The sequence below is a fragment of the Equus caballus genome, chromosome 3, assembly GCF_041296265.1.
Source record: "Equus caballus isolate H_3958 breed thoroughbred chromosome 3, TB-T2T, whole genome shotgun sequence".
In the NCBI taxonomy this organism is placed as follows: domain Eukaryota; kingdom Metazoa; phylum Chordata; class Mammalia; order Perissodactyla; family Equidae; genus Equus; species Equus caballus.
In genome coordinates this window covers 28892510-28918819 of record NC_091686.1, presented here as the reverse complement: position 1 = coordinate 28918819, position 26310 = coordinate 28892510, and the positions used below count along the sequence as shown (strand labels likewise).

General features: G+C 44.8%; 2 protein-coding genes and 1 long non-coding RNA gene across 5 annotated transcripts in view; 2 read left to right on the top strand and 1 right to left on the bottom strand.

Moving 5' to 3' along the window:
• LOC100069843 (polycystin-1-like protein 2) overlaps positions 1-6653 on the top strand; it is a 98138-nt gene extending 91485 nt beyond the window's left edge. Inside the window, exons 40-43 of the mRNA XM_070262089.1 lie at positions 1547-1757; positions 3284-3385; positions 4182-4313; positions 6229-6653. Coding sequence (XP_070118190.1) covers positions 1547-1757; positions 3284-3385; positions 4182-4313; positions 6229-6390 — 607 coding nt within the window. The 3' untranslated portion in view covers positions 6391-6653. The remainder of the gene's footprint in view (positions 1-1546; positions 1758-3283; positions 3386-4181; positions 4314-6228) is intronic.
• LOC106782970 (uncharacterized) overlaps positions 1-13109 on the bottom strand; it is a 43278-nt gene extending 30169 nt beyond the window's left edge. For 2 of the 3 annotated variants that reach the window (XR_011436927.1, XR_011436928.1), the window contains exons 1-2: positions 12789-13109; positions 6453-6512 (exon numbers count right to left, since the gene is read on the bottom strand). This is a non-coding gene — a long non-coding RNA (uncharacterized lncRNA). Of the gene's footprint in view, positions 1-6452; positions 6513-11625; positions 11922-12788 lie in introns of those variants that run through there. The other variant, XR_011436929.1, reaches the window with a different exon arrangement.
• GCSH (glycine cleavage system protein H) lies at positions 11957-25010 on the top strand. The gene is made up of 5 exons (XM_023637374.2): positions 11957-12529; positions 15998-16077; positions 17583-17646; positions 23310-23441; positions 24351-25010. Exons 1-5 carry the CDS (start codon positions 12382-12384, stop codon positions 24446-24448), a joined length of 522 nt encoding a protein of 173 aa, XP_023493142.1. The 5' UTR covers positions 11957-12381; the 3' UTR covers positions 24449-25010.
• Positions 25011-26310: the final 1300 nt, after the last annotated feature.

Here is a 26310-nt window from a genome sequence, read left to right as displayed (position 1 = left end):
TTCCTCATCAATAGATACAGGTCTATGTTATTTTTAATGACAGGCCAACATTAAGACTGAATTTAAATGCAAAGGCAGGAGAGGCGAATGAAAGGCAAGTGGGATGTCGGAGAGAACCTGGACTTTGGAATCAGACACACCTGGATTCCATCTCTCATTCTTCTACCACTAGTTACGTCATTACCTATGTCACTAGCCATGTGACCTTGTGCCAACTCTCTGTCCTTTTCTGTAAAACGGAGGTAGCAATACTTACCTCATCCAGTGGTCTTAAGGTCAAAGGAGGCAACGCAAATAAGGTCTATCATAACCATCATCCTCACCATCACCGTCATCATCACTATCATAACCATCATCCTCACCATCACCGTCATCATCACTATCATAACCATCATCCTCACCATCACCGTCATCATCACTGTCATCTCCATCACCATAATCATCACTATCATAACCATCATCCTCACCATCACCGTCATCATCACTGTCATCTCCATCACCATCATCATCACTATCATAACCATCATCCTCACCATCACCGTCATCATCACTGTCATATCCTCAGCATCACCGTCATCATCACTGTCATCTCCATCACCATCATCACTATCATAACCATCATCCTCACCATCACCGTCATCATCACTCTCATCTCCATCACCATAATCATCACTATCATAACCATCATCCTCACCATCACCGTCATCATCACTGTCATCTCCATCACCATCATCATCACTATCATAACCATCATCCTCACCATCACCATCATCATCACTATCATAACCATCATCCTCACCATCACCGTCATCATCACTGTCATCTCCATCACCATAATCATCACTATCATAACCATCATCCTCACCATCACCGTCATCATCACTCTCATCTCCATCACCATCATCACTATCATAACCATCATCCTCACCTTCACCGTCATCATCACTGTCATCTCCATCACCATCATCATCACTATCATAACCATCATCCTCACCATCACCGTCATCATCACTCTCATCTCCATCACCATCATCATCACTATCATAACCATCATCCTCACCATCACCGTCATCATCACTCTCATCTCCATCACCATCATCATCACTATCATAACCATCATCCTCACCATCACCGTCATCATCACTCTCATCTGCATCACCATCATCATCACTATCATAACCATCATCCTCACCATCACCGTCATCATCACTGTCATCTCCATCACCGTCATCATCACTATCATAACCATCATCCTCACCATCACCGTCATCATCACTCTCATCTCCATCACCATCATCATATCATAACCATCATCCTCACCATCACCGTCATCATCACTGTCACCTCCAGCACCATGATTACCATCTCATTATCACTTAGCTGGGGGAATTCAGACAGCTTTGTCTCCCAGACCTGGTGCAGGAAGCCATGGCCTCTGAGATTGTGATAAGTCTAATCTTGCATCCTGAGCTGAACTGAGCCCAGATGAGCTCTAGCTGAGCTGCTCACAGTCTCTGAGATTCAGGCTCCCCTTTTGGTCCCACAGGGGCATCAGTTTCAGCGAGACAGCAGCGGCTGACGCTGCCCTTGGCTACATCATTGCCTTCCTGGTACTCCTGTCCACCGTGAAGCTTTGGCATCTGCTCAGGTTGAACCCCAAAATGAACATGATCACGTCAGCCCTGCGCCGTGCCTGGGGGGACATTTCAGGCTTTATCATCGTCATCTTTATCATGCTCCTGGCTTACTCCATCACGGTGAGTGGCTCCTTGGGCAAAAGCTTCAGGGCTGGTCTCCTTGGAAGCAAAGGCTTCTCAGTGGTCGGGGGTCGGGAGTTAGGGTTAGGAAGACCCTGGGAACCTGAGGGAGATGGTGGATCTCCTGAGTCCAGGGCCTTTTAGCTGGGGGCTCATGAACCAGTCACCCCAAATGGCAAAGGCTGGAGACTCACTTGGGTAAGAGTGAGGAGATATACTCTCTAAGGCTGAAAGGGCAACTACCGCCAACAAAGGATTCCTTTCTGCATCCAGCCTCTGCCTGGATGTGCCAGTTCTCCAGACATCCCAAAGGCTCAGATCCACACAGAGCACTCCCTCTGTGTCAGGGGATGCGGAGAAGAACTGGGCAGTTCCCGTCCTTGAGCTGGGGCAGAGATGGGGAAGTGAGGATGGACACGTCTGCAGGCTATGTCAGTGCTAGATGCCCTACACGAGGCATGAACTCAGTAGGACCAAAACCATTTCATTCAGCCCTTTAACAGTGAGAGCCATTTGACAATCACACCTCTTTTGTGACTAAAAAGAAATTTGAGCTATCAACTCTTCTTTATTTTCAAGTAACGTGAGAAACAAAGACCCTCTGCCACATCCTAAATATGTCGCCCTCTTCTCCAAGTGCATGATTCCCATCATAACCCTGGCTTCCATTCCTCTGTGACCCTTCTCCCCATCCTGACCCACTCCTGGCTCCATCCCCTTTCCCAGTCCTCCTCCTGGCCCCATCCGGTCTCTCACCTTCCACCATCCCCATGATCTCCATATCGTCCGGTAGCTCGTCTCAGCCTAGTGCCACTCCAACTCCAACCCTCTCCCCATTCCTGATCCATTCTCTCTCCCTGACTAGCACCTCAATCCTGACCCCTAACCTGAACCCGGAGCCCACTGCATCTTCCTCTCTCACCCTCAGAAATGGGCTCAGGAGCACTGATGGAGTGATGGAGGGTATACACTGAAAGGCTGGAGTCTGGTTTTGTCGCAAGTACCCCATCCGACCTCTTAATTCATGTGGATTTATTCAGTCCTCTGTCTATAGTGCATGGACAGCAGGGACATTGCAGTGTCCTCTGGGACCAGAAGTCCCCATGTCAGAGCCAATGGAGTCCTGGGCTTCTCTCTGACACAACAGCCCTGGGGAAATCTTGGTGGGAGGGAAATACAGTGGGGGGAGGCCCTGCTCAGGGAGAAGAACTCTGTTGTCTGTCCAACCCACCTCCCCCAGAGCAAAGAGGCTGGGGCCCTAGAGAGCCCAGTTGCATTATTGAGTCTTGGAGCAGCCATCTGGGTGAACGCAGCAGTTTCCCAGCGGGTGGGAGCCCCGGAAGTGCACACGTATCACGTACAGAACTGGGTGTGTACACGTACCCACCTGCGGGACCCTGTAGGTACAGACAGCTTTGCCAGGCCGGGATGTGGCTGACCCCGACCACCAACTCTGCTCTCAAACAGCAGGCTCTGGGGGGTTGCACAGCTTCTTTCCCTGTTCATGAGGACTTTTTCCGTAACAGTCAAACTTAATATTCGGTTGGAAACTTCGTTCCTACAAAACCCTCTTTGATGCGGCAGAAACGATGATCAGCCTTCAGCTAGGAATCTTCAACTATGAGGAGGTAATGGGGTGGGGTGGGAGGACGTGAACACGGCCATCTACATCAAGCCTTATGAAAATTAGAAAGAGTGCCCCTCCTTGGGGCTTGCCTCGTGGCGCAGTGGTTAAGTGTGCATGTTCCACTTTGGCGGCCTGGGGTTCACTGGTTCAGATCCTGGGTGCGGACATGGCACTGCTTGGCAAGCCATGCTGTGGCAGGCGTCCCACATATAGAGGAAGATGGGCACAGATTGTTAGCTCAGGGCCAGTCTTCCTCAGCAAAAAGAGGAGGATTGGTGGCAGATGTTAGCTCAGGGCTAGTCTTCCTCAAAAAAAAAAAAAAAAGTACACCCCTCAAATGCCTCCCCAGTGCATGTCACCCCTTGGGTCCATGGCCTGGCAAGAGTGGGGCAACTTTGGACAAATAAAAAGGTCCCCCTTTCTCCAGGCTGACAGCCCCGCACTACTGCCCACAGCTCGCCCTGGGGACCCCTGCTTACAGAAGAACATCAGGCACTGGCTGTCCAGGGGAGGGATGCGCTGGGGGGTCTCCAGAAGGGAATGCGCCTGGCCCTAGCCAGAAATGGTGCCCATATTTGGAGATGGCAGCTCTGGGGGCCCTTTCCCTCCCCTGGCAGCTCTGGAGAGCAGGTCCATACTCTCAGCCCCCAGGCAGAAGGGGACCTTCCTGGCTCCAGGCTCTGCCTAGCTTTCAGGACCAGTTGCCCTCTGATGGTGCCTAGTAGGGGACCAGTTGCCCTCTGATGGCCACTAGGACACGGGACCCCGGGGGACAACTCTGGCTTTCCTCCTGGCAGATCCTGGACTACAGCCCAGTGCTCGGCTCCTTCCTGATTGGGTCCTGCATCGTTTTCATGACATTTGTGGTGCTGAATCTCTTTATCTCTGTCATCCTGGTGGCCTTCAATGAGGAGCAAGAATACTATCAGGTGAGTCCCTTTGGCCTGGTCTTCAACAGTCATTGACCTTGAACTAGGAAGAGGCTGGTTGAGCAGCTTCATACGTTAGGAAGATTTCAGAGACCACTGTAGGTCAAGCCCTCATTTCACAGGAGGGGAAACTGAGGCCCAGAAGGAGGAAATTACTTCCCCAAGATCACAGGCAAATGAAGGGCAGACTAGAATCGGGTCACCTGATCCCCAGCATGGGGCTGTGTTCATTCCACCAGTGACTCTCAGCCCTGACTGTGCACTAGGATCACCTGGGGCTTTTGGGAACCACTGTTGCTGCAGCTGAGACCAATAAAAACAGAATCCCTGGGTCAATGATCCAAGCATTGGAATTTTTGAAATCTCCCTGTGAGATTTTTTTTTTTTTTTTTTTTGGTGAGGAAGATTCGCCCTGAGCTAACATCTGTGCCAATCTTCCTCTATTTTTTGTATGTGGGTTGCCTCCACAGCACAGCTGATGAGTGGAATAGTCCACGTCTGGGATCCAAACCCATGAACCCAGCCCACCAAAGCAGAGCTTGTGGAACTTTAACCACACAGTCACGGTGCCGGCCCCTCCCCAAGAGATTTTTTTTTTTGAGGAAGATTAGCCCTGAGCTAACTGCTGCCAATCCTCCTCTTTTTGCTGAGGAAGACTGGCCCTGAGCTAACATCCATGCCCATCTTCCTCTACTTTATACGTGGGATGCCTACCACAGCATGGCTTGCCAAGTGGTGCCATGTCCACACCTGGGATCTGAACCAGCGAACCCGGGCCACCAAGGCGGAACGTGTGCACTTAACTGCTGCGCCACTGGGCCGGCCCTCCCCAAGAGATTTTAATATACAGCCAAGGTTGAGAACGTGTTAAAAAAAAAAGTAATTAAATGGGGCCAGCCCGGTGGCACAGTGGTTAAGTTCGGCGTGCTCCGCTTTGGCGGCCTGGGGTTTGCAGGTTCGGATCCTGGGTGTGGACTTATACTGCCCATCAGGTCGTGCCATGGCGGCATCCCACATACAAAAAAAAAACACTGAGGAAGATGGGCACAGATGTTGGCTCAGGGCCACTCTTCCTCAAGCAAAAAGAGGAAGATTAGCAACAGGTGTTAGCTCAGGGTCAATCTTCCTCACCAAAAAAAAAGACCCCCAAAACAAAAAAGTGATTAAAGAAGACAATTTAGGTGATTCAAATAAGCTTTTGCACTACATAAAGTAGACAGTCTCCATTCAGAAAACTGCAAAATGGGGTGGAAGGCAGGAAACTTTTATAATAGGATAAAGAACAAGGAAGAGAAAAATAGAAAATATCTGATTGGCTGCGGCCACACAGTCACCTTTGGTGTGAGAAGGAAACGGAGATAAGAATAGAGCGCAGAGTCAGCTTGGTGTTTGCGGACTGGCTGATAGGATATACTGCATTTCTAGTAAAGGGGAGCATTTACCAGGGACACAAGTTACCTAAGTTTCAGTTTGCTGACATGGCACCCCGGACAGGAGTGGCTCCATCTTGGGCCTAGAAATTTATTTCAACCAGTCATATGGTAATTTTGCTTTAAATTTTGAGGAACCATCCAACTGTTTTCCAAAGCAGCCACACCATTTCACGTGCCCAGTAGCAACGCATGAGGGTCTTTGTACATAAATTCCTAACAGCCTCTGTTGTGGGCGGTGGAGGGCATTCGGGCATTCTCATCAGAGGGGAAGAAGGAAGCCCCTGGGGGTTAAGGCCGCAGCACACACCCTTGGGATTCTCAGAAGAAGGTGAATCCCAACACAAAAGCAACTCTAAACAATGAAGTGCCTGTGGCAGGACCAAATTGGACAATAAAACCAGGGTTTCCCCTTAGAAAGAAAAGCCCCCAAGAGGATGGTATGTAACGTATGTAACATCACATGGGTCTTTCTCCCTCTGCAGCTGACGGAGGAAGGAGAGATCGCCGATTTACTGCTGATGAAAATACTCAGTTTCCTGGGCATTAAATGTAGAAGACAGGAGCCTGGACGCAGCAGTGAGCAGCCCAAGGTGCCGTCAGAGGCCCGGCGCCCTCCACCTGCACCAGCTGCACCCCAGGTTTAAGCTGCTCCTCTCCACGCGGCCATCCGTAGAGGGGGAGGGCCAGGACCTCCGCCTACACTTACCAGTGATGCTATAATCTCTCCAGGTCAATGTTTTTCTGTGTCCATAGAAGATCCCCACGCCTGGCAAGTAAAAAAAAAAAATAAGAAAAACATATACATGCATACATACACACAATTGCCACTCCTGTCATGGACTGTTTGTTCAAATGTATCTCCTCCTAGAAATAAAACAAATCCTCCTTGGAGTTCAGGGGGAAAAAACTCTCCTTTACAGACTATTTCATCTCCTTGGTCGGTGAGGGGTTGCCTTTGAATGATTCTAGTTCAGGGTTTCTCAAACTGTGTCCAAGAGATGCTAAGGGGCGTTGTAGGGGAGGAAGGCTTTTCCTCAATCTAATGTGGGTTCGTCTGGCCGGAGAACGAATTAAATTCACATGAGACCGAATAGCAAGAGAAAATTAAACAAAGCTTTATGAGGAACCATGGCCCGGGGCCTCTCTTCCCAAAGGAAGAAAGGGCACCGAAGAAGTGGGGTGCACAGAGTGGTTATATACCCCCAAACAGGGTGTTTCACATATGATTGAAATGTCCCTCCCACAATAGTCACAAGATTGTCCTGTGGGCACAGCACTTGATGGACACAGCAGGTAGTGGGTCTGCTGTCTCAGAGGGCGTAGCAGGAGGCAAGCCTATTGTCTTGAGCTGGGTGGTCACAGGTGAGCACAGCAATCAGTTCCTAGCCTAAGGAAAGATGCTTAATCCTTAAGGAAATGCCAACGTTGGGAGGGGGAGGGAAGTCAGTCACAGGAGGTTACCAGACAAGCACAATAAAATGCAGATTTAAATCCTTGCCTTTGGCATTGATTAAGAGTTTCTAGAGGGAAGGTCATCACCCCTTCTTCCTGGTACAGAGAGGGGGATATCTTTACAGATGGAGAGTTCCTTTACAATGTAAATGTCTCCTAAATGTAAATGTTCCACTCCTCAGAGCCTCCTTCCCTGTCCCAGTTTCTCAAAAGCAATCAGCCTCAAATAATCCTCATGCCAGAGACGTATCTTGGGGTGGCCAATTCCAGTCCCCCACAGTGTCATATTAATTTGCTGGGGCTGCCGGAACACAGCACCACAAACTGAGTGGCTTAAGATGACAGAAGTTTATTGTCTCACAGTTCTGGGGGACTGAAGTCTGAAATCAAGGTGTCAAAGGGGCCCTGCTCCTTCGGAAGGCTTGCCAGAGGAATCCTCTCTTCTAGTTTCCAGCATTTGCCGGCAATCCTTAGCCTTCCTTGCCTCACAGACGATGCATCACTCTAATCTCTGCCTCTGTTGTCACACGGCCTTCTCCCCAGTATGGCTGTCTCTGTCCCTTTTCCTCTTCCTATAAGGACACTAGTCATTGGATTAAGGGCCCACCCTACTCCGTGATGACCTCATCTTAATGAATTACATCTGCAAAAGCCCTGTTTCCAAATTCGGTCACATTCTGAGGTACTGGGGGTCGAGACTTCAATGTATCTCTTTAGGGGACACAATTCAACCCATACCAGGTGTCATCTCCCCAAAATGTTTCTGGATCAAATAAATGGAGGAAACATTGGATTATAAAAGGTTACACAAGGTCTTCAGAATGGGAATCGGGAGGGCTTTTAATATGCTAACTGTGCCCTGTGAGTCTCCTGAGATGAGAGGAGATGAGCATGAGAGAGAAAATGTGTAAGGAACCCCCAACCTCTTTGACCACGGCGTCCAGTATGGCAGCACCTCGGTCAGGGCTAGAGTTCCTTAGATGAGAGTCTGAGAATTCTGGATTTACACCAGTGGTTCTCAATCTTGGCTGCATGCTAGAATTGCCAGACTTCATCCCAAGACATCAGAATCTCTAGGCTGGGAGCCAGGCGCCAGTATTTTTTGAGCTTCCCAGATGATTCCAATGTGCAGACTTGATAACCATGCTCTAAATTCTGAGAATTTAGACAGATCTAGACAACAAGAAGCTCCCAGGTGTCTGTGTGGGTAAGTGCACACTTCCCATGCCCCATGCAGGGCAAGCACCTCACATAGCCCGTCCAGGTCACCCTGTCTTGTCGCTCCTCACACTGCCTCACGCACCTACTGTAACAGATATTCTGGGTGCCTGCCCCAACTCCATTGCATGCTCTCCCCCTGCTATCAGAGTCCCCTCCCCGACAGGGCTCATGGGAGGGTGACCCTGTAGCCACCTCAAGGTAAATCCTGATTTGCCTTCATAATGGTAATCCATTTCCCTTGACAGGGAGCAATTTAGGGTGGCTACATGACCCAGTCTGGCCAAGAAAAAATGAGGAGAATTCTCCAGGACACTTCCGGGAAAGGTTGGCTTGCTAATAAAAACAGACACATAAAGGGGCCCACCCGGTGGCATAGTGGTTAAGTTCGTGTGCTGGGCTTTGGCAGCCTGGGGTTTGCGGGTTTGGATCCTGGGTGTGGACCTATGCACCACTCATCAAGCCATGCTGTCTTCCTCACCAAAAAAAAAAAAAAAAAGAGAGAGAGACATAGAGATGGGATCTTATGCTGTGTGACACTATCTGGTCCTGGAATCTGGGCAGCTACCTTGAGACCATGGGGAACAATCTGAACATGGCAGAGTAGAAAGACAAGAGTAGCATGTGTGCTTGATATGGTCATTAAACAGCTGACTTAATCAACCCAGGAGCTGAACTACTGCCAGCCATTCATCCGAATAAGACCTTAATTTTTTTTCATCATGGTTTAATCAGGATCCTACCCCACTACCCTGAGAATCAAAACCCAGGATCCCTTATAAACAGAAAGCCACAAAACATGAAATATACATAGAACCTTGGGGATTTCATCATCTCCTATCCACCCAAAAGCCCATCATTCAATTTTTATCGTGTCAGGCGTGAACATGAGCTGGATATGCAGAGATGCTCATCAAACAGCCCATAGGAAGGTGTACACATCTCCTGATCGACTGGTACAGAAACCTAACCAGACACATACAGGCTGTTTGTTTTAAGTAGGAAAAGTTCTAAGATCTGGAGAAGTTGTAAGTTCTTCATTTCTCTTTCTCATCTTTCCCATCTACTCTCCACTTCTCTATTGACTGTAAATATCAAACTGGCAACTACTTCAAAGTATTGTTATGAGAGAAAAAAATATATATCCGCTCAAAGAGATAGGAGGGCCCCTTTTGAGACACTTGAAAGAAATGACCACTTGCAATTTTCAGGTGTCTGTACCAAGTGTACAATGAGCTCACCTTTCAAATCTCAAGCCATGGAGGTTACAAAGATTGAAAAAAAAAATTTTGTTATCCTCAATGTTTGCTGGACAAAAAAAAAAAAAAATGACACACTTCCTATTATTTTGGTAGAAGGGGCTATAAAGTAGCCTACACACTGATATGTTATCTTGTTCTTCCCACCCAGTTAGTGGAGCTGGGAATAAATACTTCAGGGCACGGCTTGTAACAAAACAATAAAAACAGAATACTTCCAGTCCCTTGCAGGAGGCCATGTGATGAAATGAAAAGAGGCTAGGCTTTGGTGTCTGGGCTGGTTCTGAAATATGACTCTATGACTTATTATCTTGGTGACTTTGGGCACGTTTATACTTCATCTCTATAAAATATCGCCAGTTATTTCATCTATAAAATATCCTAACAGCTACTTTAAAATATTGCTGCAATAATTGGAAACAATGCTTGTAAATGACCTAGAATATATAAGATATTTAAATGGTAGCTACTATAACCAAACAGTAGCTTCATGACAGTACTGATATGAGGCACCGTTAAACTTTTATTTAGATTTGTTTCTTGTAAAGAATCTAACCTGGCCCAAAGAAGTCTGGAGAATGTCCTGCCTAATAAAAGTGTCTTTATTTACATGGGGGCTTCAGGCCACGCAGATAGTCTAATAATGTGATTTAGAGTGGGGGCGTTAGGTCACACAGTATTAGCTCTGCCTCCTGAGGAGCTGGAGACTGAGGTCAGCCATGTGGACAGCCAACTGGGTCTATGTGATCAATAAAACCTCTGGACACCAAGGCGCAGGTGAGCCTCCCTGGTTGGCAATACTCCATGTGTGTTGTCACACATTGTTGCCAGGAAAGTTAATGCTATCCAAGACTCCAGGAGAAGGCAACTGGAAGCTCCATCTTTTCAATTTTCTAGGATTCTGTTCCATCTATCAATTCCCCTGGCTGATTTTAGTTTGTATCCTTTTGCTGTAATAAACCGTAGCTGAGTGTATAACAGAAAAAGAAAAACAACCCCAGAATACTGACATTATGGAAACTAGCCAAGATCTAGAGTTTAGAGTAGACCACTGTGAGCCAGTCAGCATCTCAAACCGAGGAAAGTAGGACAGTGCTTAAGAGGAGTTGATTGCGAATCAGACGGGAGGTCAAGTCCTGCTACTGCCACCTAGCAGCTGCTTAAGGTATAAAATGCCTTCCCAGCTCCGCTCCCGGGCAAGTTAGTAACCTTTCTGAGCCTCCAGCTCCTCATCTATGAAATGAGTGTGATACCTACCAGAAAAGGGTTTGGAGAGGATTAAAAGGATCCTGTTTGCACAGTCCCAGGCACAAAGCAAGGGCTCAATAAATGACCATTATTTACTTAGAGGAAAATGGAGCGTGACAGCTCTTGCAAGCCACTGCACAGATGTGCCAACAATCCCAATTTTATAAGTGAGGCAGAAGCTCAGTGCAACAACATATGGGCCTCCCAAACACACACACACACACACAAACACACACACTCTTCTAGGTGCCCACCCTGTAATACTGAAGGCGTGGAGCTTGAGGTGTTTTTCACTCCAGTATTTCTTTGCTGATTCATGCTCACTCCACAAAATCTGTGAAAGTGAGGTCCTTCCAGGAACTTAATTAATTTTTGTCTCCTGGGACAGGGCCCATCCTCCGCATTTCTCAGAAGGCCTTGATCACAGGGCTGGCTGCTAAAGCAAGGACTGCCCATGCTGGGGGTCAACTCCCTGACTTTTGATTGCTCCCGCATTAGCTGGCCGGCTCCGGTCCAGTCTCCACCAAGAAGCCACTCCTGACCCTTGCACAGGTCCTTGCCCCTCTATGAGCTTCATGATTCTGTCTGATCCCTGTTTGAGGACCCTAGGTCTTTTGGGATCCGTAAAGAAGTAAAGTGGGTTCCTAGATTGTTTTCAGTATTTCAAAAAGTCAAAGAGAAACTGCATTTGTGTCAGCGCACCTTTGGCCAATGCCCAACAACCGTCCTCGGCTGGTATGATTGATTGGACCCGGCTATGAATGCCGCTCTGGGTGACCTTAATCCTCTGCAGAAGGGCGAGGCCATATCCCTTTACAGGACTGGGAGCACCTTGCGTTCCCGCGGAGCCCAGGGCCACATGGCACCGGAAGGCGCTAGCCCGACAGAGCCAACCGTGCCTGGAGCACTGCTCGCCCCCGCAGACGCCAGCCGCGCACTCCCCAGGCCAGTCGCAGAGCCGGCACCTACAGACCCACGGCTTTCACTCGCCCGGAAACGACGCCGGAGACGCAGTTCCGCCCCTCCCGGGGAGTCCCCGCCCCTCGCCCGCCGCCCCTCGCCCCTCGCCCCTCGCCCGCCGCCCCTCGCCCCTCGCCCCTCGCCCCTCGCCCGCCGCCCCTCGCCCCTCGCCCGCCGCCCCTCGCCCGCCGCCCCTCGCCCGCCGCCCCTCGCCCGTCGCCCCTCGCCCCTCGCCCCTCGCCCGCCGCCCCTCTCCGGACCTCGAGCCCTTCCGAGTGTCCCCGCCCCCTGCGCACCGCCCTATCAGAGGCCGCGGAAGGCCTGGAGTCTCCGCCCCCTCGCGCTGCCCGATCAGGCCCCGCCCCCCCGGGGCCCCGCCCCCGCGCCCCGGACCAGCCGGCTCGCTCCGGCTCGCTCCGGTCTGGGGCCGCCCCCGCCCCGCCCCCGCCGGCCGCGGTGCCTGCGGCTCTGCCCGGCGACCCCCGCACCTCTGCGAACATGGCGCTGCGAGCGGCGTGGAGGGCACGGGCCGCGGCCTGCAGCCTGCGCGCCGCCTGGGCCCCCGCCGTGCCCTGCCCGCCGCTGCCCTTGGGGCTGAGGGCGGGCGCCGCCCGGACGCTGCGCACCGGCCCCGCTCTGCTCTCGGGTAAGCGCGGGCGGGCACGTGGGGCGGGCCGGGCCGTTCGGGGGAGGGGGTGGGCGCCCGCTGCCACCTCGCTCCCTGCCGCGAGCCCCGCTGCTCGCCGCCCCGGTCAGGCGAGGCGACCCCCGCGCACGCGTCTTCTTGCTGCGGCTCCCCTCCCGCGGGGGCGCGGGCGGCCCCCCAGCCTTTGTCCTGCGGGCTGGAGCCGGGCGGGGCCGGGGAGAGGCCTGCGGCGCCGGGCCTCTTGGTCACCTTGGCTTACCTCGCACTTGTGAGCATCGTGGATGGACCCTAAAAGTGGAGACGGATAATAGGCTTCGGTTTGCTGCGTGGACCATCGCTGAGAACTGAAGCAAGAGCGGTTCCTGAAAGGAGAGCGCTCGATCTAGTGTTTTAGTAGCTAGAGCGAGCACACCTTGGGAGACTCGGCTCTTCCCTAAAAGCGGGGGTATGAAACAGAGTCTTCTCTGGACTCTGCACAGAGACCTTCTGCTGGAGTCGAGATGGAGTCCTGGATGTGTGCTGGGGCTGAACTGAGGCCTCACTTAAGGGACTTGAGTAGCTGGGAGACCTGCCCGTAAATGTCTTGGCCACCTGTGCTGCTTTAGCACGGTCATCGCAGCGGGAAAACGGTTTTCTTAGTGCGCGAACACTCGAGACGCTGACTGCGCTTCCAGAAATTCAGGCTTCTTCCTTAGGGAGCGTAGGTCTCTCATGGCTGTCGTCTCATGCAGTTCGTTATTTTAGAAACCTGTTTGGGACTGGAAGAGTTGATAAGTTATTCATTCCAAAGTCTGGAACCTCAAGATGCTTATCCTCCCCCTGGGTAATATAATCTCAGGTCCGTTGGTGCCACTTATCAATACGTTACCAATTTGAATGTAAGGGAGAGAAGCATGTCTCAGATGAGAATTGCATTTCAAGTCTGTGTGTTTTTGTTATTCTGTGTTACACTATCGCTGGTTTTTTGTGTTTTCCAGTTTCCTACTTAAATATTATCCAAAATAGCAATACCCATGATTTGATTGAACACCTAGGGTTTTAATAAGAGGCCTGAGTTCCAGTTTTTGGTCCCACATGTTATGAGCTGTCTGATCTCGGGCAGAGTTGCTTAAGTTCTCTGGAGTCTGTTTCCCTCGTCAGAAAAATGGAAATGAGAATCCTCACCTCACAGTTGTTGGGAGGATGAAATGAAATAATGTAACTCCTGGACATAGAGCCTGACACATAGTAAGTGCTTGATTAATGTTACTTGTTGTTAAATGTTAGTGTATTGACTCAAATAGTCAAAAAAGGACCAATATTAATATATTTTATCTGATCACTTTGAAAGGAGGAAAATGCAAATTTTCATGAATTACTCGAAATGCCTAATTTTCTGAGGCCAAAAACCATGTTTTTCAAGGCTCAGTAAGAGAGTAATTATTTACCTAATCTGTCCACTTTTTTCCTGTCGGGCCAAGGGTTAAAGGAGAATTGTACTAATTGTCTTTAGCCTAAATAGCATGGTCTAGTAAAAAGACTTAACGGACTTTGAAGTCAAATGGACCTAGGAGCATTGAGCTTAGTGATGTTGCTGCCTTTTCCTCTAACCCTGTGATTGCTCAGTTGCTAAATTGAACATGAGAGCTGTCTTACTCGTAAGATTCTCTTAACAATTAGGCAGGACGGCAAGGCCAGAATCAGGACAGTAGTCTCAGAGAAGTCATGTATTTACGGTTGTCCAGCGCTTACTTAAAGGGCTTATGAAACTGCCAGTTCTAGAGCTGTAAGAGAATGATAGGGAGAATTGAATGTTGTAGCCAAATAACTATATGTATTATTTAGCTCAGAATCCCCTTACACTTTGAAAAATTACACTGCAGCTTTTGAGTGGTTACTATATGCCAAGCACTGTGTTCAGAACTGGGAATACCAATGAGAGAAAGCCCGCCCTTGCTTGCTTTGTTCTTACCGTGTGCTTCCTGGGGGAACTGAGAAACGGGCTGGATCTGTAGCTCGTTGAGTGCTGTGAGTGCGTTGGGGGTCAGGGTGGGAGGGCAGTGGTGCAGAGTGCTGTGGGAGTATGGTGGATGGCCCAGGAGCCCAGGCTTGGAGGGCTCGCGAAGGCTTCGGCAGGAAAGAGCTTCTGAGTTGAGATCTGAAATTGTCTAGAAAAAGCAGTGAGGAGAGTGTTGCAGTCAGAACAGCGAGTACAAACCTTAAACCTTTCTTATGCAAAGATCAGATTGCCCTGAAGCAGTCAGTTATTTAAAGTGGAATGAGGCAAAGCAAGTTCCTTTGTGACAGATTTAAGTTCCTTTGTGACAGATTTTGCAACTTCTTCCCCTGAAGAGTATAAAATTAAGTTTTTTAATGATTAGGTGGAAAAAAGTGTTGTCATGCTCTTTATTTACATTCTGCTGTGTTTCCGTGCTGTGCAATCAAAGCAGTTCGATGCTCTTTTAAATACAGCTATCTTTTGGCTAACGGGTAAGAGTGAACTAGCAAGGCTTACTTTAAAATAGTATTGGAATTAATGAACCATTTTCCTGTTAACTTCTGATTCATTATTTTTGGAAAAATAATTTGCTTCAGAATGTGATATATATTTAAGATGACAGAAAAAAATTATTTACTCTTTAAAGCAAGTACTTTTAACATTAAATCCTAAATAATTTTTTTCACATCTCTTGAACTTTGGTCAGTCTTTCTTCCAGGAATCCTTGAAAGGTTTGGCCATGTCTTTGAAGATGAGAAGCTCATAAAGCCAAGGCCTAACCTACCTGGCCAATGAATGTTGAGCAGAGCTTGACTTTGCACCAGTTAGTGGCTTAGCTATGAGGTGACTGTTGAGATCTGATCGTATAGTTTGCTTCTTTAGATGATGGTAGCCACTTGCTTCAAGGGTAGGCTTGAGTTAGATTAAAGTAGAATTTTAAGAACTTAATCAAGTTATAATTGTTCCAGGTCAGTTTCATTCCTGTAAGATTCCACTTTATAATCAAGTTGCAGTTAAGTCCTGTTAGGTGAACTCTACCTAAAGAGGCACATTATTGATTTATTTTTTAGGTTAAATAACTCATGAGCAGTCTTCATGCTTTTCCCAAAATCTCATCCCTCAAAGTCTTTCTTCAGAAGGACAGACTTCTTTCTACAAGACACACCAGTAATAGATAAGTTTACATTTGAAATGTGCTCCAAAAGTTGTTTTTTTTGTAATTTAGACTAAGTGTTAGAGTAAATAATCAGATCTCCAAAAGATGTACCAGGTGTTCACATCAAGCCTTCTTTGCCTAAATGAGAGCACTGTTGAGGTGTCCCATCTGCACGTGGTTGGCTTTTTCCTGGGCAGTGTGCTGTTGAAAGGCCATGTCAGTGAGTCAGACACACATGCTGGGAAGGTTGTGCCTTTTGACAGCATTGATATGAAAAGTGCTTTTTAAGAAGTGATGCTGCTGCTTTTCTGAACTATTGGTCTTCTGTTTTTAGTGCGTAAATTCACAGACAAACATGAATGGATAACAACAGAAAATGGTATTGGAACAGTGGGAATCAGCAATTTTGCACAGGTATTGGATTATCTTGAAATATTTACAACAGTCTGCTCTTGCCTAAATTGGATTGTCTCTACCTTTTAAAAATTGTTTATCTTGCCCCTTAGTATTTTGGGCCCTTTTTAAAGGCCTTTAGAACATCATCAGTCATAGGTAAAACAAGTAAAACAATTTCGTTAGAGCTGTAAATAGTGTTTTAAGAGATACTGAAAGGTTAACACTTAAAAGCAGAAAACATACCTTATTTAAGAAAGAAATATGTTTGTTTCATGTTGAGGCAGTTAAGGAAAAGCAGAAAAAGAACAAGCAAAGAGGCTGGAGTGTTGACAGTGTTTTGTGGATACAGTGATATACACATGACCAGGGGAACATGAAGAAGAGGGTAGACCTGGATTGGCACACATTGTGCAAAGGGAAACCTTTTAGTTAGCCTATCTTTTTCTCCATTAATTCCCCTATTCCCAATGATCTCATATTGAGATGTTGTGTAAAAGAAATTGAGAAGCCGGATAGCAGCATGGGTCAGTGATTTTCAGCTGGATCTGTGGGGAGGGTGGGGCAGGAGGGAGAAAGGATGTTACCTGGCGGGAGTATATACTGTTGTTCAGAAATGTTGGAGTCTCAGATATTGAGAATCACTGACAACTGTATCTTCACTGGCATATCTGTGTACCTACTGAGGCCCAGTACAGGGTGCTTTGTGAAATACTGTGTAAGTGTTGTCCTCTCCTCCTGGAGTTTTATCTATGAGGGGAATTACCTACATGGAAAACAACATACAACAGGTTATATGATGGATGACCTGAATGGTACATGTGGTTGTAACCCACTTTTCTGATACAGTGATGACTTTTTTTTTTTTTTTTTTTTGAGGAAGACTAGCCCTGAGCTAACATCTGCCAATCCTCCTCTTTTTGCTGAGGAAAACTGGCCCTGAGCTAACATCTGTGTCCATCTTCCTCTACTTTATATGTGGGACGCCTACCACAGCATGGCGTGCCAAGCAGTGCCATGTCCTCACCCGGGATCCAAACCACTGAACCCCGGGCCGCTCAGGTGGAACGTGCACACTTAACCACTGCGCCCCCGGGCCGGCCCCCAGTGATCACTTCTTATTGGAGTTAAGGTTTTCAGGGAGTACAAGGCATGAGGACTGATTTGCTGAGTCAGTGGGTAGGATTTCAGCAAATGCAGTAGGGGAAACGGCCTAGGTAAAACTGTAGAGATGGAAAGGCACAAAGTGTGTTTGTTCTCAGAGGAACTAGTAATCTTTTTTGAGGCATATGGTTTGTGATGGGTCACTACTGCCTGTGGGAAATCCAGCTGGTGGCCTGTTTTCTTGCAGGTCCTGAGCCAAGAATAGTTTTGTGTTTTTAAAGGTTTGTAAGAAACACCAAAGAATGTGGCCCCTCAAGTGTAAAATATGTACTATGTGAATAATAGGGAATTCAGTGTTTGTGGCTTGTTCCTATTTACTAGGAGATTTAACTTGATTTCTTAGAGGTTTGTTTGTTTTTTAGGAAGCTTTGGGAGATGTTGTTTACTGTAGTCTGCCTGAAGTTGGGACAAAATTGAACAAACAAGGTGAGTATTTTTCTCATCTTGCTATGTCATGATTCATGCCATGAATTTTCTTTACCTGATCTTTACCTTGAATAACAACTTGTTTGGACGCAGGATCAGTTAGAGAGCTTTTTAGTCAAGGAACGGAAAACTCCAGTGAAAGGAGATTAAACAGTAGAGGTTTCTCCTATCTCATACAGGTGGTCTGCAGATAGGTGGATGCCAGATTGGCTCGTGGGTCAGTGAAGGTCATCAAGGACGTGACTTCTTTTGTACTTTTTCTGCCTCAGTGTGTCAGAGGTTGCAAAATCCTCAGGCATCACATTCTCAAATGACAATATCCAAAAGTAGGAAGAGAAGAACAGGCTCTCTTCTTTGTCTCTTTATCAGGAAAGAACATCTCAGCCAGAAATCTCTCAACACACAGTTTTCTTGTATCTCGTTAGCCTGGTCTGGGTTGTACTGCCACCCCCAGCTGTAAGGGATGACAGAAAGGAGAATAACGGACATTTTCAGACTTTGTAATGGAAGGTGAGACACAGTAGAGGGGCATGGCTCTCAGCACCCTCCCCACCTCCACACACACACATTGAGGCAGTGTAATGTAGCTGGTCTGTTAACTTTAAAAAGAACAATCTGCTTTTCTCTGGAGGCAGTAAAGAATGTCAGGAAAGAACATGGACTCCAGAGTCAGAACCTGGTTTTAAATCCTGGCCCCACAATCTATCAGTTGTGTGATTCGGGGGAAATTACTTAATTTAGGTTTCATCTATAAGTTAGGATAATAATAATACCTACCTCAGAGAGTTGCTAAAAGGATTAAATGAAATTAGCATAGTCTGGCATAAGATAACTAGATAAATGTTAGCTAGTAGTACCACATACATTATTCATGAGTTCCTTGACATGTATAAGACAGCCCTACAGAATTTAAGTGTCTGTGTTCTAAATATCCTTGACAGTATTGGCTATGGCTTTTTCTGTTTAAAGTTTCCCTATCATTTATCTTGTTTGAACTTTTTCCACTTCCTGGCTCTCAACATCCTGGTTGGCCATTAGATAATATAGGTCATCATATTCCTCTTTTGAAGGTCTTCCTAGAAACCTTTTCTGATGTCATAGTAAGACCACTGTTGCGATTGATAATCTCTGTCTGTTTTTCTTTTTTCTGTACACCCGAGCACAGTTCTTGTTCTCTTTTCTCATGTTGTTTTATTTACCGTGTACCCACTCTGCACGCCAGCCCTCGTGGTCTCGTGGTTAAGATTTGCTGGCCCAGGTTCGTTTCCTGGACAGGGAAACACACCACCCATCTGTCATACTGTAGCAGCCGTGTGTTGCTGTCATGCTGAAAGCTATGCCACCAATATTTCAAATACCAGCAGGGTCACCCATGGTGGACAGATTTCAGTGGAGCTTCCAGACTACTCGGACTAGGAAGAAATACCTGGCCACCTGCTTCTTAAAAAATTGTCCATGAAAACCCTATGAATAGCAGCAGAGCGTTGTCTGATACAGTGCCGGAAGATGAGAGGATGGGGCAAAAAAGACCAGGCAGGGTTCCGCTCTGCTGCACACAGGGTCAGAATTGACTTGACAGTACTAACACCAAATTTTGTGAATGTTTTGTCATGATTTGTGGTTTTGCCTTTTCATTTTTTTAACAGCTTTTTGCTGAGAAACACTTAATTTTTAACAAGTCTAAGTTTTTTTTTCTTTTTTTTTTAATGTATAGAACATTGTATATTCTCTAAGAAATCTTTCTCTGTCTCCATGGTTCCCAAACTGTATAATCCAGTGCCATGGCATGCTCTGAGAGATTTTAAATTTTCAGTATCTGTTGGATACTGCACAAACTAATAGCTTAATGGAGTTAACAGTTTCAATATTAGATTTCTGTATATTACTTTGGGAAATATACCTATGAAGCAAGTGCTGCACAAAAATCAGTGTGGAACATCAAATAGGGCAGTGGATGCTGTTCAGTCGGATTCTCTCATGAAGAATTTGTACAGTACACAACAGACACACACATATCAGTAAATAGCTATAGTTAAGAAGGAAAATTTTTTTCAATGTATGTGTATTAATTTTTCAAACAGCTACTCAATTGTTAGAATGTAAACACTTACTAAGTAGTTTGGACCTAACCTCTTAATAAATTGAACTGTTAGGTATTTGTTTTGGTCTAGAGATCCCCATAAAAAGTTACTGAGACACTAAGGGCACCGGGAACCAAGAAAGTTTGAGCAACACTGGCCCATACCAAGTTCCCAAAGATATTCTCCATGTTTTTTGAAACTTCATATAGTTTCAGCTTTCATGTTGAGGCCTTATTAAATTCACTGATTCTAATAGTTTTGTAGATTCCTTTGGATCTTCTGTGTAAACAATAATGTAGCTTATAAAGAGGTTTATTTCTTCCTTTCAATCTTTATGCATTTTCTTTCTTTTCCTTGCCTTATTGCACTGGCTGGCCAAGGCCCTCAGTATAATGTTGAATAGAAGTGGTGAGAGTAGACATCATTGCCTTGTTCCCGATCTCGGAGATCATCTAGGCATGACATTCAGCTGTGGAGTTTTTCATAGATGCCCATTATCAGACAAAGAGGTTTCTTTCTGTATCTGGTTTGTTGAGAGTCATCATTCATGCATGTAGAATTTTGTCAAATTTATTTTCTCCGTCGATTGACATGATCATAGGAGTTTTCTCCTTTATTCTGTCAACGTGATGGGTAAGATTGATTTATTTTTGAATGTATAACCAACTTTGCATTCCTGGTAGTCATGATGCAAAAATTATCTTTTTAAAAATACATTGCTGGGCTGGTCTGGTGGTGCAGCAGTTAAGTTCGCACGTTCCGCTTCGGCAGCCCAGAGTTCAACGGTTTGGATCCCGGGTGCTGACATGGCACTGCTTGGCAAGCCATGCTGTCGTAGGTGTCCCACATATAAACGAAGATGGGTACGGATGTTAGCTCAGGGCCCGTCTTCCTCAGCGAAAAGAGGAGGATTGGTGGTGGATGTTAGCTGAGGGCTAATCTTCCTCAAAAAAAAAAAAAAATACATTGCTTGGGGGCCGGCCCGAAGGCACAGCGGTTAAGCGGGCACATTCCACTTAGGCGGCCCAGGATTCGCTGGTTTGGATCCCAGGTGCGGACGTGGTACCACTTGGTGAGCCATGCTGTGGTAGGTGTCCCACATATAAGGTAGAGGAAGATGGACACGGATGTTAGCTCAGGGCCAGTCTTCCTCAGCAAAAAGAGGAAGATTGGCAGCAGATGTTAGCTCAGGGCTAATCTTCCTCAAAAAGATACATTGCTTGATTTGATTTGATAATGATTTTTTGCATTGTGTTCATGAGAGATACTGTTTTTTTCTTATAATGGCTTTGTCATATTTTGAAATCAGTTATTTTGGCCTCAGAATAAGTTTTGAAATGTTCCCACCTCCTCTCTCTGAAAGAATGTGCAGAATTGTTATTTCTTCCTCAAATGTTTGATAGAATTAACCAGTGAAGTCTGGGCCAGGAGATTCTTTGTGTGAAGGTTTCTGATAGAAATTTAGTTTCTTTAGTAGATATGAGGCTATTCAGATTTTCTGTGTTATCTTGGTTTTGTTAATTATGTTTTTTGAGGAATTTTTCCATTTCATGCTCTCAAATTCAGCATGAAGATGCCCATATTTTTTATCTTTTTATATCCATAGGATCTTCATATTTATGGTAATTTGTTTTCCCTTTTTTTCTTGATCAGTCTTCCTAGCTATTTATCAATTTTATTAATCTTTTCAAAGAACCAAATTTTCAGTGTGTTAATTTCTCTATTTTGTTTCATTAGTACTGCTCATATCTTTTCTTCCTTCAACTTATTTAGATTTAATTTGCTCTTCTTTTTCTAGCTTCTTAAGGTGGAAACTTGAGGTTTTATTTAGTAAGCACTTTTTTACTTGACTTTAAATTCATACTATAAAACGCTGTCTGCTTTGTGGTGGGTGGCAGCCGTAATCTTAGTTTAATTCTTTTAGCCTTAGCTGGGACACTTCAAGTCTGCCCTGTGCATGCGTGCTTCAGAGACCTGGGCAGAGTTTATGCACAGAATTTGGGACTTTCCCTGTTAGTCTCTCTCCTTCTTGGGATTTCCCACCTCACTTTCCAGTAGTTTTGGTGGCCCCAAACTCTTGGCTTCTGGTCCTTTAAGCCAGTAAGGCTGAGATTTTCTTTCAGAATTTTGGCTGCCCTGCATGGCACAGATTGGTGTCTTCACAGGCTGAAAGCCATTAAAAGAAAACAATCACCAGTATCATCCCTTTTTTCAAGTGTTACCTCCTCTATATAAACTGACTGCTTTTGTGCCTAGTGTGGTGTCTTTAAAACCCAAGTCATTGATTGTAAGATTTTTTTTTTTTGAGGAAGATTGTCACTGAGCTAACATCTGTGGCAGTCTTCCTCTATTTTGTATATGGGATGCTGCCACAGCATGGCTTGATGATTGGTGTGTAGGTCTGCACCCAGGATCTGACCCTGCGAACCCTGGGCTGCTGAAGCGGACATGTGAACTTAACCACTACGCCACTGGGATGGCCCCAAGGTGTTCTTTTTAAATAAGCTAAAGATATTAATTTCCTTCTAAGCAATATTTAGCTTTCTCCCGCAAATTTTGGTATGTTGTATTCTCATTCCCATTGAGTTCCGATCACTTGATGTTATCCTGTATGTAACTAAGGCTCTGTTAATCTTTCAGTGTTGTTATTTTAACTCTGTTCTTTAGGTTGGTCAAGTTCACGTTCTTTCTTCCGCTGCATCCAGTCTGTTGTTAATGCCATCCAGTGAATTTTTTATTTTAGATACTATATTTCCAGTTCTAAAATGTCCCTTTTTAAAATTTCCATTTCTCTGCAAGTATTCCCCCATATATTCACACATTATGATGATCTTTTTTTTAAGTCTTTGAACATATTTATAATAGCTGCTTTAAGGTTCTCTGCTCATTCTAACATGTGGGTCTGTGGGTCATATTGGGATCTTTCTGTTGACTATGTTTTCTCTTCACCACGGCTCCCTTCTTTCTAGCATTTGACCCCTCAATTTCCAGCCCCCTTGGCAGCCACACACTCCATCCTGACCCCTGAACCAACAAACTGGTTTTCTACTTGTGTTGTAGTTACAGTGTGCTCTTTGGATGGGTCAGTGTGGTAGGGTACAAATTGTATAAATGAAGATCTCACCCAGTTTGGGTCCCTTCTTTCAAGGATTCGCTCCCTTTTTGGTCACTCTACGGAACCTTCATATAATTGTCTTTTATGTTTTGTTCAGAGTTTATAATTGTTATCTGCAGGAAGCTTGGTCTGTTAGGAGGTACTTTACCAAGACTGGAATCTCCTAAAATTTTCATTTTGTTTTTTCGGAGCCATAGTAAACTGAAAGAGTTTTACTGAACTGAAGCACAGCTAGTATTCAGATACGTCACCATTATGTCACTTCTGTCCAGAACAGACAGGTCCACTTCATCAAGGTTATTTACTGGCCTTCTCATAGGCGATAGCATGACAAAATCTATGGTTTTATTTTTAAAGATATTTAGAATTTTTTATCATGATTGTATTAGAGGTGACCACTTCATATTTTGTATTTTCAGATCACTAACTTTGACATTTAATAATTTTCTTTAATTTTCTTAATTTAGATGAGTTTGGTGCTTTGGAAAGTGTAAAAGCTGCTAGTGAACTCTATTCTCCTCTATCAGGAGAAGTAACTGAAATTAATGAAGCTCTTGCAGAAAATCCAGGACTTGTCAACAAATCTTGTTATGAAGACGGTAAGTTGTTGCTAGAAATTTTCAAAGGATTATTGCTGCAGTTAACGTTTAATGTAGAATTTAAAGCAAGCTTTAGCTGATTGTGACTTCATCCTTTTGCACTTCTTGGTACTAAATAGAGATGTTCTGCTTTGAAAAAGGAAAACATAGAGTAGCTGAATAATCTTATGTTTAAGATCTCTGTTGATGAAAGCACTGCTTTATATTACAGAGTTCTTAGTATCATAGTTGTGGACTCATCGTAAACACTTGCAAATATTTACCTCTTCAGACATAAAGCATCCAATCATATTGCGTAATGAAGGTGGTAATAGAATAACACTTATTGTATTAATTTTCAGTTTTCTCACATTTTCATCTTCATAATAACCCAGTGAGGTAAGGAACCAGCAATTCTCTCCATTTTGTAGATAAATTTAGGCTCCAAAGGATTTATCTGTTAAGGTCATACAGCCAATAAATGGCAAAATGAGGATTGGGTTGTAGTTTTCTGTTGTCTGTCACCTAGTCCTTCTGACTCTCTACTACTACTCCCTACTCCCTTAACTTCAGTCGCCACAAAGTGGTGCTCCTTTTGTTAAAGAAAGATACGCTGCGTCTTGTATATTTGGGTCCCTGTGTAAAGTCTTCAGTGTCAGTTCTCGATGCTTATTACAGCCTAAGAGTTCTTAATCCATTACTGTAGGATCTGTTTATTCTAAGTTTTTCACTTGTGATATGCAAAGATACTAATTTAATTCTTAAGGCTAAAATTTAAAGCTCCTTGAACAAATAATGAGTGATTTATGTGAAGAATACTAGATTAATTTTGAGGCACTCGAAAATTTATTTTATATTTTCAATGAATTTGACTTTTTCCTCTTTAAAAGGTAATTAGAATATAAAATACTTTTTTTTTTCCTGTTACAGGTTGGCTGATCAAGATGACGCTGAGTAACCCTTCAGAACTAGATGAACTAATGAGTGAAGAGGCATATGAGAAATACATAAAATCTATTGAGGAGTGAAAATGGAACCCCTAAATAAACTAGTATGAAACAACTTAATCTAGCATAGTTGTCTTAAATTAGTGGTGGATAGATTTAAAATAGCAACTTTTAGCAATATCAATGGAAAAAGAAACTTCTTACAACCATGCTACTGGAAGAAAATACCCCTTAACTTTTTAATGATTGCAGATAAACACAATATGCATGTTTTTTCACAATACCTTATGATTTTTAGGCTAGGCTCCAGTTATAATATTCCAAATTTCTGAAATTACCTGTGGTAAAAAGTAGTTATAAAAATCATGTAATTCAAGGATAATATTGTTATCTTAAGCCTTATATAATATTGTAACTTGCTTACATCCCTCTCTGGATTTGGGTCAAAATACTTAATGATCTTTCCTTTGGGAATAACTGGGAATGGAGAAGAGTTTTGTTAGTTGTACAGTGTCAGATGAAGAACAGTACTATCTTAATTTTGCCATATACTGTGTTTGCTGGTGCTATTTTTATACAGTGAAGCAACAGCCTTGCAGGAAAATAAGAAACAGTTTAATAATAAAACATTCAACTTCATTAATCATGGTTTTGTTTTGCTGTAAATATTTCATTTAGTGACTCTGCTAGTATTTGTGAAGATGCTAATTTTATTTGTTTGTTTTTTTAGGAAGATCGGCCTTGAGTTAACATCTGTTGCCAATGTCACTTTTTTTTTTTTTCCCCTCCCCAAAGCCCCAGTACCTGGTTGTATATCCTAATTGTAAGTCATTCTAGTTCTTCTCTGTGGGATGCCACCACAGCATAGCTTGATGAGCCATGTGTAAGTCCACGCCCAGGATCCAAACTGGTGAACCCTGGGTCGCCAAAGCGGAGTGTGCAAACTTAACCACTCAGCCATGGGGCTGGCCCAGCTAATTTTAACTTATAGAAAGTTATTATTGTTGTTCTTTTTTTGCTAAGGAAGATTCACGCTGAGCTAAACATCTGTGCCATTCTTCCTCTGTTTTGTATGTGGGTTGCCGCCACAGCATGGCTGCTGATGAGTAGTGTAGGTGTGTATGCAGGAACTGAACCTGGGCTGCTGAAGTGGAGCGCCCCAAACTTAACCAGTAGGCCACGGGCCTGGACCCGGAAGTTATTTTTTAAAAGGAAATTTAAGCCACAACAATGAAAGGTTCCAAGAAAATGTTTCCTTGTGTCACGCATCTGGTTTTTCTTAAGATCTAATTACCTGATAGCATAAAGCACTGTCGTCTTTAATATAATATAAAAGAAATAACTGACTTGCTTTTTTATCATGCTAAGTTAGAGAGAAGGAAGAACAAGGAAAGGTGAAAGTTTGATCAGCGTATAGCACATGCATCCTTAAGAAAGTTGAAACACATTCAGACTTCCACTTGAGTAATGGGAATAGAAGTGAACACAGTGAAACTTTATGAGCTCAGACGCTGACTTAGTGAATATTCTTTGAAGCTTAAGCATATTCAGAGTGCCAAATGGTATTTTTAAGTGGCCAATATAGCATACTCTCTAATTAAGCCAACTGTAGTATGGTGATATTTTGAGGGGTGATATTATATATACATATATAAATAAGTATAAATATATATACACACACAGCAAAAACAGACAAGCTCCTCTATCATTTTCCCAGTTACTACAGGAAAAGGGAAGTATTCAGACACTACCAGCTTCTGATAGTGAAGAAACAGCAAATAAGAGAACCTATTTCTACTTTGGAAATAAAAAGGGATGAGTAATAATTACATAGATTTACTCTTGGTCTGAAAGTACTCTCATATGACCTTCTTTGATCTTCACAACAATAGCCAGAGCTAGGTACATATCTATAACTACCAGCATTTCAAAGATAGGAAAAG

Bases quoted from the DNA above. Each gene is read 5' to 3' on its own strand.
- GCSH (XM_023637374.2), top strand. From the start codon at position 12,382: ATGGCGCTGCGAGCGGCGTGGAGGGCACGGGCCGCGGCCTGCAGCCTG. The intron at 17,647-23,309 runs GTGAGTATTTTT...TTCTTAATTTAG, and splicing joins GACAAAATTGAACAAACAAG to ATGAGTTTGGTGCTTTGGAA. The intron at 23,442-24,350 runs GTAAGTTGTTGC...TTCCTGTTACAG, and splicing joins CAAATCTTGTTATGAAGACG to GTTGGCTGATCAAGATGACG.